Raw genomic sequence first — 20,644 nt, forward strand, 5'->3', positions numbered from 1 at the left:
TCCATATGCACAAAAACCTTATTTCGCCAAAATGTTGTGCTCAAATTTGTTTACATCCCTGTTAGTGAGCACTTCTTCTTTGCCAAGATAATCCATCCACCTGACAGGTGTGGCATATCAAGAAGATGATTAAACAGCATGATCATTACACAGGTGCACCTTGTGCTGGGGACAATAAAAGGCCACTCTAAAATGTGCAGTTTTGTCACACAACACAATGCCATAAATGTCTTAAATTTTGAGGGAGCGTGCAATTGGCATGCTGACTGCAGGAATGTCCACCAGAGCTGATGCCAGAGAATTTCATTTTAATTTCTCTACCATAAGCCGCCTCCAATGTCGTTTTAGAGAATTTGGCAGGACGTTCAACCAGCCTATGGCGTTGTGTGCGCGAGCGGTTTGCTGATGTCAACTTTGTGAACAGAGTGCCCGATGATGGCTGTGGGATTATGCTATGGGCAGGCATAAACTATGGACAATACATTTTATCAATAGCAATTTGACTGCACAGAGATACTGTGATGAGATCTTGAGGGCCATTGTTGTGCCATTCATCCTCTGCCATCAACTCATGTTTCACCATGATAATGGACGGCCCCATGTCCCAAGAAACTGTATACAATTTCTGAAAGCTGGAAATGTCCCAGTTATTCCATGGCCTGCGTACTCACCAGATGTGTCACCCATTGAGCATATTTGGGATGCTCTGGATTAACATGTGCAACAGCGTGTTCCAGTTCCCGCCAATATCCCGCAACTTCACACAGCCATTGATTAGGAGATGGACAACATTCCACAGGCCACAATCAAAAGCCTGATCAACTCTATGCTGAAGGAGACATGTCGTTCTGCATAAGGCAGATGTTGGTCACACCAGATACTGACTGGTTTTCTGATCCACACCCCCTACCTTTGACCAACAGATGCTTACCTGCATTCCCAGTCATATGGAATCCATAGATTAAATTAACTGATTTTCTTATATGAACTGTAACTCAGTTCATATAATTGTTGCATGTTGTGTTTATAATTTTGTTCAGTATATGTCTGATGGATCATAGAGGTGTAGAACTGTAGTTTCATAGTGATCTTTGTTCTCAATGTCGTAACAAACAGTGATAAATTGACCAAAACAGAAGTTCTCTGTCTCTTCCATTAGACAGTTTGTACTGCAGTCTCACATTGACATACTGTACATCAAGACTCGTTCACCCGGGTATGTGAGAATGCCAGAAAACGTGGTTTACCCGTTTGTAATGTTTTACATTGGTATTTTGCCTGGATTGTTTTTTCATAAAGAGTAGAGGAGGCTTAAATAGCACAGACATTTCAGTCTGTTTCTCAGCCCATCGCCCCTGTTTTTGGATGTCAACTGAGGGTAAGAATGCCAAACCAAGGGGAATAATATGACTCACTGTGTTTTGTCATCATAGTCATCGTTTTATATTCGCCAGACAATGATACAGCCTTACAGGAAAATGGTCGCCCTGCAGGCCTTGGCACATATAGCCATTGCAGCCAAGAGGACATAAGAGTTTTTTCCCTGTAGATAACCATCATCTCTGGACTGTAACCCGTTCTCCCTCCACTTAGGAGTGCCTTATTCCACATATGTCACAGTAAGATGAAGCCCATGTGCATTGCCTCAGGAATCACGCGAGTGAGTGAGGTCTGTGTTCAGCAGAGCACAGGAAGTGTATCTGTAATATACAATGGAGGCAGCTTTGCTGATTAATTGGAAGGCCTTTTGTACATTACGGCCTCGCATGTTTTGGCAGCGAGACACGGCTGTAAAGAAACAATGTTTCTCTGCACCATAATGCAAATGCCATCTATACGCAAGATATCAGGAGGACAGGCAGCATCTGGCATAGCGTACAGATCATCGGGACTGTGTACCATTCTGTGCTGTGCTGTATAGTTCAGGTTTTATAGACATCCACTGCATTGTATGGAGTTGGTGAATGGCCATCAAAAAACAGACTAAGCCATAATATTGGATGCCATCCATAAAATCAGTTATTTCAGTAAACCAGTAAATATATCTCACCCTCTACTGTATGTATGACGGTTATCCTCTGCTGTTTGCACTGTACTGCAAGAATAGCAGCTGCAAAACTCCACCATTTGGGTGGAGCCCCAAATGGTTAACTAATGGTTTAACATTTCTCTTAAAAATTGTGATGGGTCTTGCTGTGATGTAATGGGAACTTTATTCGGTGGGTGTCAACAGTTTTCTCTGTGCTGTGTGTGGCGTCTGGGTATAACAGCCCCATTGTGTTACAATGCAGCATGGACTGGAGGCTCTGTGTGTCTGACTGACCACCACCGGGCCCTCTCTGCAGAGCAGTTTTCATTAGGAACGGTTGCTGCGGGACTTAGCCTGGCTTAGGCGTGCTGCACTGCGTCTTCTCCCCTCACCACAATTCTTTTGATTTAGTTGTTGTGTGTTTTGGAAACAGAAGAGATGTTTCGGAATCCTCCGCTCGGCCATTGAAATTGCTTTGGACCCCTTCCCAAGCCATGAGACAAATGCTCTCTCCTCGTCCCGTGCCTGGCTGACCAGTGGCAGGCCTTTTGAGAAATGAGCAGCAATAGGGCATATATTGGGAGGGGGGCTCGGGTTGAGGTGGGAGGAACTGTGTTAGTAAAGGCACGACGTCGGATGAGGGTAGAGAGCTTCCAGGGTTTATCCTGGAAACTGAAGCCGATCTCTTCCCCCCCCTGCAGCACAAACAAACACAATCACAGACAAGGAGCTAGCCCATCCAGAATGCAGACCACTGGCTTCACTCACGAGGAGAGCTGGAGCAGAGCCGAGCTCTCGGTTCAGACTCAGACACACATATAGAAGGAGAGGGAAAAGGAGAGGGAGAGGCAGGCCCTGGAAGTTTTTAGTGAATACAGGCAGTCTGATGCCTCACCCTCTCCCATCCTCCCCCCTCCACTCTCTTCCCAACCCGACGACGGTCCGTCCTCGACGAGCTGGAATCATTTCATACACATCTGTGTACACCATGTGTGTTACTTTGGGGTCGGTTTATTGAAACTCTGATTAACATTCTTCAGTGTCATTAAGCTTGTTCACTGTAGGCCAGAGAAGGGCATGGACATTTCCCCTCCCTGCGGCTATAAGCTAACAGTAACATCACACACCTGTCTGATTACTCTTAGTCATACACAGGGAGTAATATAATAAATGCACATGCCAGCAAGACATTCTGCACATATCTGAATCTCTGTCTCCAGCTGCGAACAGTAATAAGGGTGGTTGCCCGTGCATTATTTTGGCCCCATAGTTGGTCACTTATCCAGATTTTTATACGCGATGGCCGCCTTTTCTGCAATGTGCTTTCAATTTGGGGCGCAATTTGAGAATTTGTTCAAATTAGTCTGTCAGGGAGGGACTGAGGACTGTTTGCTTTATTGCACCCATGTAGGTCGGTTTGATACCACGTGTGCTGGAACAAACCAAGCACAGAACAGTGAAACCTCCATCAAGGAGAGACTGTATCCTCAGCCACAGAGACAGGAGAAAGGGGGAGAGAGAGAAAAAGAGAGAAAGAAAGAGTGGGAGTTTTTATTGAAGTGCGTGGAAATGGCCTGAAGTGGCTTTGATTGAGTGCCATAGGAGAATAGCTGCATTGCTTTCTTTCCCAGCTGTCCCTGCTCTGGTCTGGTCTGCTCTGTGTGGCTGACTGTGGCTGGATGGATTTACAGGAGGGAGTAGAGAAAGTGATAAGTCTGGGCTCCCAGCCCCCCAGGCTGCCTCTGCTCCTGATCCAGCCTCCCGGGCTGCATCTGCTCCTGATCCAGCCTCCCGGGCTGCATCTGCTCATGATACAGCCTCCCGGGCTGCCTCTGCCCCTGATCCAGCCTCCAGCCTCCCAGGCTGCCTCTGCTCCTGATCCAGCCTCCAGCCTCCTGGGCTGTCACTGCTCTTGATCCAGCCTCCAGCCTCCCGGGCTGCCTCTGCTCCTGATCCAGCCTCCAGCCTCCCGGGCTGCCTCTGCTCCTGATCCAGCCTCCAGGCTGCCTCTGCTCCTGATCCAGCCTCCAGCCTCCTGGGCTGTCACTGCTCCTGATCCAGCTTACAGCCTCCCGGGCTGCCTCTGCTCCTGATCCTACTGTTGCTGCTGGTGCAGAGTGGGGAAATTCTCAAGCCCTCAATAGTTTATGCAGACCATAAACATCTGGGCTGAAGAGGAAAAGGTGGTTTTGAGTGCTCTCCTTTGCAGCCATTCTCTCTCTCTCTTTCTCTCTCTTTAGGTTTTTATGGAGGTCTCCCTGTATTAGTTCTTTCTATTGGCAGATTAGCACTCCAGTATAGGGGCTCAGAGGCCTGTCTGCCTGCCTCTGTTGTTAGCTGTTAGGTACCATTACACAGTACCCCTGGTTGGTTTGGATTGGACAGGGAACTGGGCTAATGTATTCTAGTGAATGGGGTCTCCTAGCCCTCCTTTTAAGGGGCCCTAGTCTCACTGCCCACGTGGGTGCCCCTCAGTTTGTTGATGGAGAAAGGGGTATTTACATGTTTGAGGGGGTAGTATAGATTTTAGCTTGGTAGGATCAACAACAAGCCAGGACTCAGCAAAGGCCAATGACGTCTAACCATCTCACAGGGATGTCTGTCAATATTATGGTTGAAGGGCAGGGGGCATTTTAAAGAGTCATCATTAATTGAAAAGAAAATTAAACAATGCTATTGAAGTTATTTTGTAATAGAGGAACAGACTCTGGGCAGATGTTGCTTGGTTTGAGGAGGCTGAACATTAGCCAGTCATCCCAATGTGCAGTCAGATTACTGGGAAGTGTTTGTTTTTCGAGGGTGAAGAGCGCGCCCAAATAAATAGGCGGTATAGCCAAGCCTCCCCCGCCTAAAGTGTCAGTGTTGGCGTTCCCCATTTCTCTCTCTCTCTCTCTCTCTCTCTCTCTCTCTCTCTCTCTCTCTCTCTCTCTCTCTCTCTCTCTCTTCCTTATATTCGCGGTCCCAGTGTTCTCTTTTGGATCTGTTTTCTCTGGGGCGGCGGGGAGGGGAGGGGTTTACCCTACCCCCCTTTCTCTCTCTCTCTCTCTCTCTCTCTCTCTCTCTCTCTCTCTCTCTCTCTCTCTCTCTCTCTCTCTCTCTCTCTCTCTCTCTCTCTCTCTCTCTCTCTCTCTCTCATTCTCTCCCTCTCCCTCTCTCTCTCTCTCTCTCTCATTCTCTCCCTCTCCCTCTCTCTCTCTCTCTCTCTCTCTCTCTCTCTCTCTCTCTCATTCTCTCCCTCTCTCTCTCTACTTCTCTTACTCTCCCTGAGGAAGAGTCGGTGCCGTGCCTGCCCCATGCGCTTACACTGTGTGTGGAATAATGTTAGTATGGGGAGCTACGTTTGATTGCTGTGTAGGGACCCTATCTCACACAATGCTTCCCCTGTTCAGCGGCCACAGGTCCAAATCAGGACCAGAGCCTTGGGGTGGGGTCGGCTGGGGTGGAGCGAGAATGGGGTTTGGGGTTAGAATTTGTGTGTAGAGTCCCCCTCCCCCGCCTCCCTCCACCAGCCCCCCTAAAAACAGCCCCCAGATCTGCCTTGCTGTGGGCCCTCTCATTCCCCTACACCCTCCAAAATGAGCCAAGGCACGCCACTCCAAGGCTTCCCAAGTTATAGCCTATACTGTTATTCATCTCTCCATCTCCTCCTGCCCATTCAGAAAATCTCCTAGGTTTCCTTTCTAACTAGCAACTCCCCATAGTAGTAGTCTTTATATTCAATCTTACACTCTCCATAGCAGTAGTAGCACTGGTGTTTTCCCAGTGCATTTTTGGTCTGTTTTTCCTCTCTGATTTATGCCTAGGGGCAGCTAAAATTAAGAGAGCGTTTTGGTGCTGCTTGTGTCAGCAGAGGAATGCGGAGCACAGTTCTGCTCTATAAGGTGAAATGAAAAGCAATCATGCTATTATACATATTGTAGTCTTGGTTTCTGAACTTTAATAGTCAGGGGGTTTGTGGTAGAATTGTTGACTCAGCACAGCGTTCCGAGTTTAAAGGATTACATATTAAAATATTGCTGGGTTGATTCTTTATTGGGTAGAATGGATTAATTGTTTACAATGTACCATGGGCAATTTTTAAGTATAATTTTAAGAGGCATCTCAAATGAAAGGAAATTGAGATCTACTTACAGAAATCAATGATCTTCTTACTGCCACCCTCTGGGTATTGTCCAGTGTTACTACTCACAGCTAACCGTTGTACACTGAGTGTACAAAACATTAGGAACACATTCCTAATATTGAGTTGAATCCAATGCTTCCCACATGTGTAATGTTAGCTTGATATCATTGGGTGGTGGACCATTCTTGATATACCCTTCTTGGAAACTGTTGAGCATGAAAAACCCAGCAGCATTGACGTTCTTGACACACTCCAACCGGTACGCCTGGAACCTACTACCATACCCTGTTCAAAGGCACTTAAATATTTTGTCTTGCCGATTCACCCTCTGAATGGCACACATACACAATCCATGTCTGAAATGTCTCAAGGCTTAAAAATCATCCTTTAACCTGTCTCCTCCCCTTCATACATTGATTGAAGTGGATTTAACAGGTGACATCAATAAGGGACATAACTTTCACCTGGTCAGTCTATGTCATGGAAAGAGCATGTGTTCATAATGTCGTGTACACTCAGTGCATAATGAATATGAATCATTAAAATTAATACTTGAATTAGTATACTATACTGTATAACCTATTAGCCAGTATTTTTTATTAATCATGCCCTATGCACAGATAACTGTGAACTTTAAAATCATACACCTCTGATGTTGTGCCTATCTGGCATGTTGCAGGTAGCTCATCATTATCCTACAACACTCCATCTCACATGGATCAGTCTCCAAGCCTGGCTGCCAAAGAAGGTAGGACAGCATTATCTTCCAAAACCTTACTGCTAACGTTAAATATGGGCAACTGTTTTCTATTTCAGAGTTTATTTTTATAGGGGACGATGTTTCCTGTATTGAAGAAAGCCAGGTATATGTTGAGAGAATGAGAGAGAGGACAGAAAGATTGTTCTCATTTAGCCAAAACAATAGAGCTGCGGCACGCCCCTCTCTGTCTGCTACCACAGAGGCAGCAGCTGCCCCGACACCCAGGTCCTGGCAGCACCAGGCAGAGACATAGTTATTAACAGGTGAATCTTTTGTACAGGGGAATAATACCAGGCAGCACTACACCAGTCTGTGCTGTTCATGGCCTACCTGCACATGGGGGAAAGTGAGTGCCACCTCAGAATGGAGGGGAATTAGCAAGACAAAAGGCACGCCGTGGCTAACCTCACTATCCACAGGAGGAGATAAAGCAGGATAGGGTGGGGGGCTCAGGGAGATAGAACGACTAAGGTCATTTTTGTGGAGGGGTGTATTTAAAGGATAGGTGGTTCAGCCACAATGCAAACAGAGAGGAGGAGACAGAAAGGGAGATGAGTTGTTTTTGTTTTCACAACTTTGACTCAATCAAGGAGGGAACATGTGGTGGTGGGGAGGAAAGGTTTTAGAGGGGATTTGTATTTGTGTGGATTTGGGAGCGGTCTAGGTCACTGTTCAGTGTTTTAATGTGTAGATTAGCATTCTGTGTTTGGTGTTTATGAGGCTTGTTCATTCTTTCCCATCAGGTCGCTGGAAGACAGTTTTTTTTGCAGACAGCTAAAATGTGAACTTATTGTCCCTAAAAACCTCTGAATATATTTCAAAAACCCATAACAGTCTAAGCCATGTCTGGGGGGGTTCTACTAAGCTATATGGAATTGGTCATACCAAGGACCATGTGGCTATTTGATTTTGAATTGAAATACCCCTTGAAGTATAAAAAGCCCATACAAATGCATTGAACAACAGATTCACAACAGACAGTCCCAAAATAAAAATCTAAAGGACGTTTGTTCTGAAGTGTGCGTCCTTTATCTGAGAGATATAACCCCTGATTCTTGGAACTAAACAGTCTCCATATAGACTTTCATACATTTTTTCAACTGGCACTGGGGGACCTTGTGTTTTGTGAGGCCTGTGGACATACTAGAGCAAAGCAACCCACATGTACTGTAGGTGTTCGTGAGAGTCATAATGAGTAAGGATAACTTGGCTATGTACACAGGGTACCAGTACTGAGTGGATGTGCAGGGGTGTGAGGTAATTGAGGCAGATATGTTCATACTGTATCACTAGGAATAAAGTGACAGACAGTAAACAGTAGCAGCAGCGTATGATGAGTCAAAAAAGTTAGTTAAAAAGTTTAAAATGCAGGTAGTCTAGGTAACTATTTGGTTAACTATTTAATGAACTATTTAGCTGTCTTATGGTTTGGGGGTAGAAGCTGTTCAGGGTCCTGTTGGTTCCAGACATGGTGAGTCAGACCCACCTAAGCCTATATTAGTGTCTGTGAAATGAGGTACATATCCTTTACATGTGGACTGTGAAGTCACCACCACATACAGTACACTAGAACTGGCTGCAATAACAGTGATATCCTGGCTCACAGGAAAAGGGTGTATCTAGGTAGGGGGAGAGGAAGAGAAAAAATAAATGTTTAACACACCCCTCCAGTCCACCGCTGAGCTACACTGTTCTGTTCCCTCTAGTCCACCGCTGAGCTACACTGTTCTATTCCAACGCTGAGCTACACTGTTCTGTTCCACCGCTGAGCTACACTGTTCTGTTCTACAGCTGAGCTACACTGTTCTGTTCCACCGCTGAGCTACACTGTTCTGTTCCACCGCTGAGCTACACTGTTCTATTCTACCACTGAGCTACACTGTTCTGTTCCCTCTAGTCCACCGCTGAGCTACACTGTTCTGTTCCCTCTAGTCCACCGCTGAGCTACACTGTTCTATTCCACCGCTGAGCTACACTGTTCTATTCCACCGCTGAGCTACACTGTTCTGTTCCCTCTAGTCCACGGCTGAGCTACACTGTTCTGTTCCCTCTAGTCCACCGCTAAGCTACACTCTTCTATTCCCTCTAGTCCACCACTGAGCTACACTGTTCTGTTCCACCGCTGAGCTACACTGTTCTGTTCCACCGCTGAGCTACACTGTTCTATTCCACCGCTGAGCTACACTGTTCTGTTCCCTCTAGTCCACCGCTGAGCTACACTGTTCTATTCCACCGCTGAGCTACACTGTTCTATTCCACCGCTGAGCTACACTGTTCTGTTCCCTCTAGTCCACCGCTGAGCTACACTGTTCTATTCCCTCTAGTCCACCACTGTGCTACACTGTTCTGTTCCCTCTAGTCCACCGCTGAGCTACACTGTTCAATTCCCTCTAGTCCACCGCCGAGCTACACTGTTCTGTTCCCTCTAGTCCACCGCTGAGCTACACTGTTCAATACCCTCTAGTCCACGACTGAGCTACACTGTTCTATTCCACCACTGAGCTACACTGTTCTATTCCCTCTAGTTCACCGCTGAGCTACACTGTTCTATTCTACCACTGAGCTACACTGTTGTGTTCCCTCTAGTCCACCGCTGAGCTACACTGTTCTATTCCCTCTAGTCCACCGCTGAGCTACACTGTTCTATTCCACCACTGAGCTACACTGTTCTATTCCACCACTGAGCTACAGTGTTCTGTTCCACTGCTGAGCTTCACTGTTCTATTCCACCACTGAGCTACAGTGTTCTATTCCACCACTGAGCTACAGTGTTCTATTCCACCACTGAGCTACACTGTTCTATTCCACCACTGAGCTACAGTGTTCTATTCCACCACTGAGCTTCACTGTTCTATTTCACCGCTGAGCTACACTTTTCTCACCCTGGTTCATACCATCAGTTTTAGACAATAGACATGCTCAATAAGATTCTGCAGTGTCACCTCAGCCCGATCCTTCCTGGTTCTCAGTGGCTGGTATTCTGAATGGCAGACCCAGCAGGTGAACTCCCCTCAACACCATTTCCCCAACACACAGAAGTGATTTCTATTATGGGCTACCATAATAACAGTGCTCCTTTTGCTTCAAGAAATGCCAGCTTTGAGACGTTTATCAACTTTCTATCGCCAGATGTTCACAGTCATATTGCCTGTAGAAAAGGGTCACATACCAACTCAGCTCTCTCAGGGTATAGTAAGCACCATTATTCAGCAGGAGACCTCCAAATCTTTTCCAGACTGTCTGATGTAAAAAGCTAGATTATGAATAGTTAGCAAATAAAACATGGAATGCAACAGCCATGAAAAGTGTGTGTGTGTGTGTTCATGTGCTTGCTTGCATGTGTGTTGAGCTAAAGGATACAGGGAGATAGTTTGGAGATTCAGTGATTTACCACATGGCTCCTCAGTGTTCACAGAGAGGGAAGCTTTAGAGATTGATGGGCTATTCTTTGTCTTTTATCTTTCCCTCTATGGCCTCCCAAGTGGAGGACTGCTGATTTACATTGGTTGTACAGTATAGCCAGGCATACATACAGTACTCTATCCATTGTATGTCCATTGTGTCTGCTAAAGATTGGCATCTGCCTCTTCCTCAAATACCTATTTCCTTTTCTCACACAGATGGCTTTTAATAAAGCACCTGTATACAGTATAAAGAGCCATGCTCTGTCTGAGTCTGTGTCTTTGGAGACTGTGGGTTAAAAGTGGTCCATGACTAGACTTCTCTCTCGCTGGTTCTCAGCCCTTGTTTTGAATAGCTGGTCTGCAGTCAAGTCTCCCAGGACGAGTGAGCGTTGCACCACACCCCAGCCCAGAGTGGAAACTGGCTCCACTCAGAGAGAGCCTGGAAAAAGAGGGAGAGGGACTCCGACGTGCCGTACTTCTGGGGTGTCTGTTGAGTTTTCATGGCTGACTGTGTTCCTGACCTGCTGTGCTCATCTGGACTCTGGTCGTCCTTCCCAGTCTGTCTGCCTGGCTGCCCCCTCTCCTCTCCCCACCTCTCCTCTCTTCCTCTTGGCTCCTCATCTCTCCTCTCCTCTCATCTCCTCTGCTGAATGGTGTCCCACTTTACGTCTCATGTCCACCCCTGCCCCTCTGGTCTGACTCAGACCCTAATCGAATCAGGTATAGGAACTTCCCCACTGTCTATAGCGGTGAACCCTTAATATTAGGATATTGCAGGCATGTGACCCTCTCTCATGTCAAAAGGCTACGTAGTGGAGCCGAGCATAGTCTATCCAACCACATCCTCCACACTTAATCAGACAGTAGCGGGATACAACGCCATTGTTTTCTTTTCACATTCCAATGTTGTGTTTCGTCTGCCTGGGTCTCTTGGTTCTCTCTCTCTCTCTCTCTCTCTCTCTCTCTCTCTCTCTCTCTCTCTCTCTCTCTCTCTCTCTCTCTCTCTCTCTCTCACACCCCCTTCTGTTTGTGACACCTCTGTTGGAAGGAGGTAGCCCCTGTATGGTTTTTTTCACAGGGGGGGGGGTGCAGTAAAACAAAGAGAGGTTGTCTGCAGGCGAGGCAGGCAGGAAACACAACTCTCTTAGGACTCTCCTCCAGTCGTTGCTCCTAGACTATCCCACAAGCCCACTGCAGCATGGACCTGACCGCCTCTGCTGAGACCCCGACTGTTATTCTCTCTTTCTCTCAATTCAATTAAGGGCTTTATTGGCATGGGAAACATGTGTTAACATTGCCAAAGCAAGTGAACTAGATAATAAACACAAGTGAAATAAACAATAAAATTAACAGTAAACATTACACTCAGAAAAGTTCCAAAAGAACAAAGACATTACAAATGTCATATTATGTGCAAATAGTTCAATTACAAAAGGGAAAATAAATGAACATAAATATAGGTTGTTTTTACAGTGGTGTTTGTTCTTCACCGGTTGCCCTTTTCTTGTGGCAACAGGTCACACATCTTGCTGCTGTGATGTCACACTGTGGTATTTCATCCAATACTTTTATAAAGCACAAACACACATGAGTAAAAGGAAAGAAGTTTAAATAACATCCATTGAAAGTGTTCCGAGATGTGATTGAATGCGAAATGTTTTCCAATTTTCATTGTAAATTTATAATTTATGAGACAATAAAACACTTTCTAGTGATATTGCCTTCTAGAAAGCCAGAGTGTTTTTTTCTATTACAGCTTTGAATCAAGTTTGTGGTGGAGAAGTACTCAACACTAAAGTGAACATGCATTTAGATTTATTCAATGTTGGTTGAAGTAAACCAGTGGAAGGTCTGCATTTCCAAATGTTTGTTATATAAGATCAGCATGCTTATGACCACAAGAGGGCAGTGTTGGATAATGTTTAGAGAGATCATGACATGGATCTCAACCAGTTCTAGATGAGTCAGAGGGAGCCACATTAGTAGGACATTATATCAGTTAAATGTCATATTAGTAGTACATTATATCAGTTATATGTCATATTAGTAGTACATTATATCAGCTATATGTAATATTAGTAGTACATTATATCAGCTATATGTAATATTAGTAGGACATAATATCAGTTATATGTCATATTAGTAGGACATTATATCAGCTATATGTCATATTAGTAGGACATTACGTCGGTTAGATGTGTGTCTTGCTTCACTGGCTGTTATATGTCCTCTTGTCTAGTGACTCTCTGCATGTGGTACAGTCTTAGCCGTTAACAAAGCTGTCAAAACTGTCAGGGGTGCTACAGTCATTGCCAGCCAAATGAAGATTAAATTGTATCTACTTTCAATTTAGAATGTTGCAGTACTGCTTTTGATGCCTTGATGGAGAAAATATACATCCTCTTTTATATCTGCACATGTCAAGGAGACTGATTACATCTGGTATCAATCCAGCTTCCCAGACCACATTCAGTCAGTTGTGAACCATGCAAACGTGGGGCAATTCTTTCCAACTCAGTTACTTTTGCAGCATTTTACAATCATCCATTTCTAGGATGTCTATCTGTCTGTTGTGTGTCTGTATGTGTGTATGTTCCCCTCCTGTTTGTGTGTCTGTATGTGTGTAAGTTCCCCTCCTATATGTGTGTATGTTCCCCTCCTGTTTGTGTGTCTGTATGTGTCATGTCTTGTCATATTATGTCTTGTTCCTGTTCTTTCTCTTCACTCTGTCTCCCTCTGCTGGTCGTATTAGGCTACCTTCTCTTTCTCTCCTCCTCCAGCTGTTCCTCATCTCTTCTAACTACCTCGTTCACCCTTTTCCCACCTGTTCCCTTTTTCCCTCTGATTAGGTCTCTATTTCTCTCTCTGTTCCTGCTTCTTTCCTTGTCAGATTCTCATTTGAGTTTCTCATGCCAGAACCAAACTATCATCTTGTTTGCTTCACCCTTGTCCCATCCTGTTGGAATCTGCCTGTTCTTCTGATGCTACGTGTGATCAGGTACCTCTGTCCGCTACGACCCGCGCCTACCCAGAGAGACCAGCAGTCTGTCGCCGCAACCCAGCTATTCTCCTCTGCTGCTAAGAAGGGGACTCTTTAGTAAATATCAGAAGGACTTTCTGTTTCATTTGTCGCCCTCTCTGAGGGTTGTCTATTTTGCCATTTTCTACATTAAAGGACTCTGTTTTTGTTAAATCGCTTTTGGGTCCTCACTCAAGTGCACAACAGTATGTGTGTATGTTCCCCTCCTGTGTGTGTGTGTGTGTGTGTGTGTGTGTGTGTGTGTGTGTAAGTTCCCCTACTGTTTGTGTGTGTGTGTAAGTTCCCCTACTGTTTGTGTGTGTGTGTAAGTTCCCCTACTGTTTGTGTGTATGTGTGTAAGTTCCCCTACTGTTTGTGTGTCTGTATGTGTGTATGTTCCCCTCCTGTATGTGTGTGTGTGTGTGTGTGTGTATGTTCCCCTCCTGTATGTGTGTGTGTGTGTGTGTGTGTATGTTCCCCTCCTGTATGTGTGTGTGTGTGTGTGTGTGTGTGTGTGTGTATGTTCCCCTCCTGTATGTGTGTGTGTGTGTGTGTGTGTATGTTCCCCTCCTGTTTGTGGTCACCATGGTGCAACCTGCTCATGAAACTGTTCTTTTATTGAAGACATCTTGTTGGTTCCTCTAGTTTTGAGACATAGTTGTATGCCAGATAAACCCACATTACCTGGGCCAGATATCCTGCTGCACATGGTTTCTTGGACAGGCTTGGATAGGCAGGCAAACCTTTTTATAGCCGGCTCTTGGCATCATTTCCCTGCCTTTTTTCTGTGACAATCTCGTTGCTCGTATAAAGCCAAGTTGTGTTCCTGAGATGGGTTTGCTTGCAGATGGGGAGGTAGAGAGCACAGTCAAAAACATACACAGCCACATATCGAAAAGAGCCACTACCCCTTTTAATTCAGGACTAGTGTATATTATGAGATGAGGTGGAGGGTTCCTGTCGTCGAGTTAGAATCAGTTTATTTCCCACTCGTGTATAGGCTGCTTGGTTGTTTAGCCACAAAACCGATGTGTGCACAACTATGGGGCAAAACAGTCAGGGGTTGGTTTAGATTTTTGACAACATGGAAACTATTTTCACCTCCAATGTTTATTGGAAACATAAATACATGGCAGCTTCTTGTAATTGTTGCTAGCTATCTGACAGTTCAGAATCATAACACCACACGGCCTTCTGCCTCATCGATGCTTATGCATCATTTTCGTGACGATGTCAGCCAACCCGTCTATAGGAAAAATAAATGAAATAGTCCAATATTAAATGTTAGGAAGTGCAGTAAATTGATAAATCTCTCTCTGCTTCTCAGACCCATCATATGATGCTGTACGGCGGACTGGATGGTCGAACAACATGCACAATGGAAAAGGTAAACATACTCTTTACTTTACTGAGTCGCAGAAAGACTAACCACACAAGGAATTCATATATGGTCCTACACATCATGCATCATATTCTTTTTTGAACCTTTATTTAACCAGGCAAGTCAGTTAAGAAGAAATTCTTATTAACAATGACGGCCTGGGTTAACCGCCTTGTTCAGGTGCAGAACGACAGATTTTGACCATGGGGATTTGATCCACCAACCTTTCGGTTACAGGCCCAATACTCTAACCACTAGGCTACCTGCCTCCCCACTAGGCTACCTGCCTCCCCACTAGGCTACCTGCCTCCCCACTAGGCTACCTGCCTCCCCACTAGGCTACCTGCCTCCCCACTAGGCTACCTGCCTCCCCACTAGACTACCTGCCTCCCCACTAGGCTACCTGCCTCCCCACTAGGCTACCTGCCGCCCCACTAGGCTACCTGCCGCCCCACTAGGCTACCTGCCGCCCCACTAGGCTACCTTCCGCCCCAAAGCTCAAAGCTTCATAGAGCAATTTGTGAGAGCCCACTCTCAACCCAAGCACGCAATGATTGAATCCTCAGTCGTCAAACCCTGAAATCTGGGAACTTTAAGCACTTACCCTAGCCACCAGTTACTGCCCTGTTTACTTTGGAACGGGGCTGACGTGCCGTTTAGATGTGTACCGTGGTTTATCCATGACCGCCCAACTGGCTTTCTTTCCTCCTGTGTCTTTCCCCTCCCAACCCCTCCCTCTTTAGGCTCGCCGGTGGTCACACAGAACGTGTCCAAGTCCACTGAACAGCCCAGACCTCAGCCAGGTAATGTATTTCACCCTGCTCATTCCTTCTATCATGTGTGTGCACTCCACCTAAGACAGTGGGTTACACCCATCTCATTGGGATGAGTGTCAACCTAATGTATATTGATAGATGCAGACTAACAGACCTCTCTCTCTCTCTCCAAAGATCCTTACCAGATCCTGGGGCCCACCAGCAGTCGACTGGCCAACCCAGGTAGGTACGAGAGAATGTATGAGACCAATCATATATTCAATGTAAACTACATTGCCCAACATACATTGCTTCATTATGGCCCCTGTGTATTGCTCTTTAAAATTGACATTTTTATCTAATGAGAATTGTTGGAATTCTACTTTAGAATTGGCATTCTACTTTATTGCAGTATTCAGGAAGTACATAATGAGTTATGGGTCTTTGATCAACTGGCTGTTAGGTGTTCAGTTATAGAACAGCTGTTGATTCGACCTGTGTGTGTCCTGGTCAGGTTCAGGACAGATCCAGCTGTGGCAGTTCCTGCTGGAGCTCCTGTCAGACAGCGCCAATGCCGGCTGCATCACCTGGGAGGGCACCAATGGAGAGTTCAAGATGACTGACCCAGACGAGGTGGCGAGGCGCTGGGGCGAGAGGAAGAGCAAGCCCAACATGAACTACGACAAGCTGAGCCGCGCCCTGCGCTACTACTACGACAAGAACATCATGACCAAGGTGCACGGCAAGCGCTACGCCTACAAGTTTGACTTCCACGGCATCGCCCAGGCCCTGCAGCCCCACCCCACCGAGTCCTCCATGTACAAGTACCCCTCGGACCTGGCATACGTGCCCTCCTACCATGCCCACCAGCAGAAGGTCAACTTCGTGTCCCCACACCCTCCCTCCATGCCAGTCACCTCTTCTAACTTCTTTGGACCCACCGCTCCATACTGGAGCTCCCCAGGGGGCATCTACCCCAACCACAGCGTCCCCCGCCACCCCAACTCCCACGTGCCCTCTCACTTGGGCAGTTACTACTAAACCCCACTGCACCGTGCCATCTTCCCCCAACCTCCCCTCCTCTCCCCAAAACCAACCACACCAGGGCTGACTTGCACTCTCGCAATGAAATGAAACTAAGACCGAGAGAAAGGGGGATTCTCCGCCTCCACCCAAAGTCTGCTCTTAACTGGCAAAATGAAGGACGCTAACTGAAGTATGAAAAAAACTGGATGCTGTGATCCAAATGGAATACTACTTATTTACAAGACAATACTGTTTCCATGTTTGTTTTCTTATGTTGATGTGCGTAACAGTGCGTCTGTGTTTTTTCTGCCTTTCTGTCCCCTGAAAGCTGCACCCATGGGCCAGTTCAGAGTGCCCCCAAAATCTGGACACGGTTACCCACACAGACGCAGCCTTATCAAGAGACAATAGAGGCTCTCATACCTACTGTGTGCCTGATCACAGACATGGACCCATTCTCTATGGGACTCAATTTACATTCTTCTCATACAGTGAAACTCCTGCCTTGTTCCTCGTTTCCGTCTCTGGGGTCTCAGATCCACATCATGTCTGTCTGCCTGATGTTCTGTTATCAGTTTGTCAGTCCGTCTGCAACTCTTTATGTATGCGGAGCATCATCTGGAACTGTTGAGGAAGGGCTCCAAAGAAAAGGACTTCTCAGCACTGAATGAAAATGAAATATTGGCAACTGGAATATGCCATTGATTCACACTTAACTTATCCTCCAAACTGGAAGTAGGCGAGTTGGAGACCAGAGTTGGATGTGAAGCACTGTAGCTATGTTTTCAGGGGGCCACACACCAGTTGACTGTTGTTACAGTAACTATGTTTGTCCTCTTCAGCCATTGGTTCTTTCCATTCCAGGATATAAGTCATTATTAATGTGAATGCCCTCTGGTCCATGGAACACATCATCAATTTGACAATCACAGTTGTTTCTAGAAGAGCTACGTGTCTCACGGTGGTCTCTCCCTCTTCTGTCCAGGCCAGTCAAGTGTCGACACAGAGTGACTTACCACAGCACTATGTCGTGTCATGTCAACCCTCACCTAACTGTCTCTGTGCATTCATACAGCACTGCCATTTTAAAACGTGCATTTTCAGATGGTTAAAGTTTGTTGTATGAAAGAAACAAGTGTATTTAAACAGCTGAATCTGGACTTTTGTCTCAGTACTTCTTGAAAATAAATGGTTTACTAAATAAAGAACAAAACCAGTGAAGTAAGAAAGGATGAAAACAGAGAAATCCTCAGATTCGCGAACGCTGTGCGTTTGTCAGACATATTTTCTATTGTTTTGTGAACATCGGTCAACTAGGCATTAAAACAACTTACTGTATAAATTATGCAGAGTTATTTTCATATGTGACACAGTTTTAAAAAGTCAAGAGAATAAATACGAGTTGACCTCGGTCCAAAATGCAATTTTTTAAAAGTCCGTTACTGATATGTAGTATGTTCAACATTTTTAAACGTTTTATATCTGTACATTTGGGCAATACATTTTTACGTTTGTATTTTATTTTTTAAATTAGTGAACACAAGATTTGTTCTGGTTATTATCAAATACCACAAATGCCTGCTTGAATCATAATCCTATACTTATAGTCAATCTGTTATTCTGTATATACCAAGATTATGGTTGCTTTTAATTCTAAAATAGGCCAACAACACTTTCCATGTCCATGTACCATTAAGCCAACCAGCCCAGAAATTGGCAGCTTTTGTCTGTGCCTTTAAAATGGCCAGGTATATTATGCAAATGAGTGCAGACACCCCTAATATTCACAGGAATCTCTTGAAGCTCCATTGGTTTAGTGGTTTGAACTAAAGGGAATTTGTTAAATTTAACATGAAGGTAATCATCAAAAATGTACCCTTTACGCCCACCTCTCAATAGTAATGTTCAATGAAAGGGAACTGTTACTTCATATATGCAATGTATTTTGGATATTAAATATATAAATATTATGTAATTTTGCAATTAACCATTTTATTATTGTTGTAATTCCTGCGATGTATTAAGTAATACCTTTTGAAATAGGATTTTTTGGGGGGACAAAATAAAAGTTTTTACTTCTGAACAGATTTACTTCTCTTGGTCCATTGTCTGCCAGAAAGTAGAATAGTGCTCTTTAGCTATTAGGCAAAGTTACAACATGAAATTCATAGTGTAGCTCTGTTTCAATCAATACTTAATCATCATTACTAGCCATTTCAACCGGACTATAACCCAATTTCATTCATTTTTAGATTTTCAGTGTTAAAAAAATGATTTGTGGAGAAAATACATTTCCTCTGGAGAAGAGAAACAGGAAATCCTTTATGGGTTCCTCTGATGTGGGGGGGGGGGGGGGGGGGTGTTAGAAGTGTTATGTAAGCCTCAGAAGGGTATATTGAGACTCCTTCCCAACTTGAGAGGTACAAGGATGAGAGGTGGGGCCTTTGTCCTCTTGTTATCATAGATGATGTCAGGTCTCTGTTAATGGTAACTGCATTATTTACAGTAATGTATTCAGTATACTGCCATTAGCCTACGCACAATGGAGTCGTACAAAATAACAGCATGGGTTGTCAGTGTGTGCGCGTGCGTGTGTGTGAGAGAGAGAGGGAGAGAGGGGAGAAAAACACTTTCCTATCCTATACTATCAATTTAATTTATCGATGTATCATGTAGGGTCGGTTAAGTAACACAGGTGTCATCAGGCAATACGTTTCATATGAAATGTTTAATGTGATGTCCATTGAAAGCTTTGATTTTCTGCATGGATTTAAAAGGTTGTGAAATAGCCTGGGCGTGATAAAAAAGTGATTGTATGCCATTAAACAGAGAAGGTCACATCCATCACATCCAACCCATACCACCTTTAAAATCAACAATGGCAGTCATGCACATCACCACAGGGGGAAAAGCGATTCACTGTCGCCACCATGTGGCTAGTATTGGCCAACGCGGGGGACCACTTCGCCGTGTAAACCACCAGTGGCACTTGTGTGACCCGTCCGTGCGGGTGCTTTTTCAAAGGCTATGTCAGACACTCCAGTGAGTGTAATGAGCGTGTAATTTCGTCAATATTAGGAGTTGAGAAATAAAGTTGACATCATTAGAAAGAAGATATTATATTTTCTGCTGTAGGTAATTTCAAATTAGCTTATTATTTTGTTGCTAGCAATATTCATATAAACATACAAAAATCTCATTTTGTTTTGTCAATGCTAGTGTGGTTCCTTGGGACGACCCTATCCTAAACTCTAACTGTAACTATTACCCTAACCCTAACCTGAACCATAACCCTTACCTGAACCTAACCTTAACCCTTACAATTTTCCATTTCAACTTCAATGAGGTAGGCACGTCTCAAGGATCCCAGATAGCAAGGACCATTTAGTAATGGACAGAATTGTCTTCAAGTTCAGTAGCCAATTTGGTGGGAAAGCATATTCAAGTCTTGTGTCTCAAAATGCTGTCACTGTGATGACATTTCAGTTTAAAAGAGATGTTTTTCATTTAGTTTCCTTCATAATGTAAAGACAATGCTAATGGTAGCTGACTAAACTACATTCCATGGTGAAGGAAGTTTCTGATGAACACCAACGGAGTGGAGTAGAAACCAGGTTTTGTGGAACTCGCCCAAGCTCAATACTTACAATGTTTTTAAGGAAACGCTTACCTTGTACTGATGTTTGTGCCTTTGTTTGCTGAGATCAATACTTTTTCAATAAACGTTAATCAAATACACAGACTGTTTTCTCATTGCTATTACTCTAAGATGCAAAGTCAGCTCAAATGCACATGTGCCAATTGAATCGGTGGTTGTATTTGATTTATAAAAAGAAGAATGGATTTCAGCAATCAAAGAAAGGGCCCAAACTAGAGAGGACAAACATACAGTTGAAGTCAGAGGTTTACATACACTTAGGTTTCAGTCATTAAAACTTGTTTTTCAACCACTCCACAAATTTCTTGTTAACAAACTATAGTTTTGGCAAGTCGGTTAGGACATCTACTTTGTGAATGACACAAGTCATTTTTCCAACAATTGTTTACAGACAGATTATTTCACTTATAATTCACTGTATCATAATTCCAGTGGGTCAGAAGTTTACATACACTAAGTTGACTGTGCCTTTAAACAGCTTGGAAAATT

At 44.6% G+C, this 20,644-nt stretch overlaps 1 protein-coding gene across 6 annotated transcripts in view; it reads left to right on the forward strand.

Moving 5' to 3' along the window:
* The window catches only part of LOC109905796 (Friend leukemia integration 1 transcription factor), a 32,772-nt gene extending 12,537 nt beyond the window's left edge, over positions 1-20,235 (forward strand). For 5 of the 6 annotated variants that reach the window (XM_031791013.1, XM_031791014.1, XM_020503403.2 and 2 more), the window contains exons 5-9: positions 6,832-6,900; positions 14,663-14,722; positions 15,460-15,519; positions 15,667-15,714; positions 15,986-17,842. In XM_031791013.1, the coding sequence (XP_031646873.1) occupies positions 6,832-6,900; positions 14,663-14,722; positions 15,460-15,519; positions 15,667-15,714; positions 15,986-16,512 (764 nt within the window). In that variant the 3' untranslated portion in view covers positions 16,513-17,842. Of the gene's footprint in view, positions 1-6,831; positions 6,901-14,662; positions 14,723-15,459; positions 15,520-15,666; positions 15,715-15,985 lie in introns of all 6 variants that reach the window. The other variant, XM_031791012.1, reaches the window with a different exon arrangement.
* The last annotated feature ends 409 nt before the right edge of the window (positions 20,236-20,644 follow it).

Source organism: Oncorhynchus kisutch, linkage group LG15 (assembly GCF_002021735.2).
Source record: "Oncorhynchus kisutch isolate 150728-3 linkage group LG15, Okis_V2, whole genome shotgun sequence".
Lineage (NCBI taxonomy): Eukaryota > Metazoa > Chordata > Actinopteri > Salmoniformes > Salmonidae > Oncorhynchus > Oncorhynchus kisutch.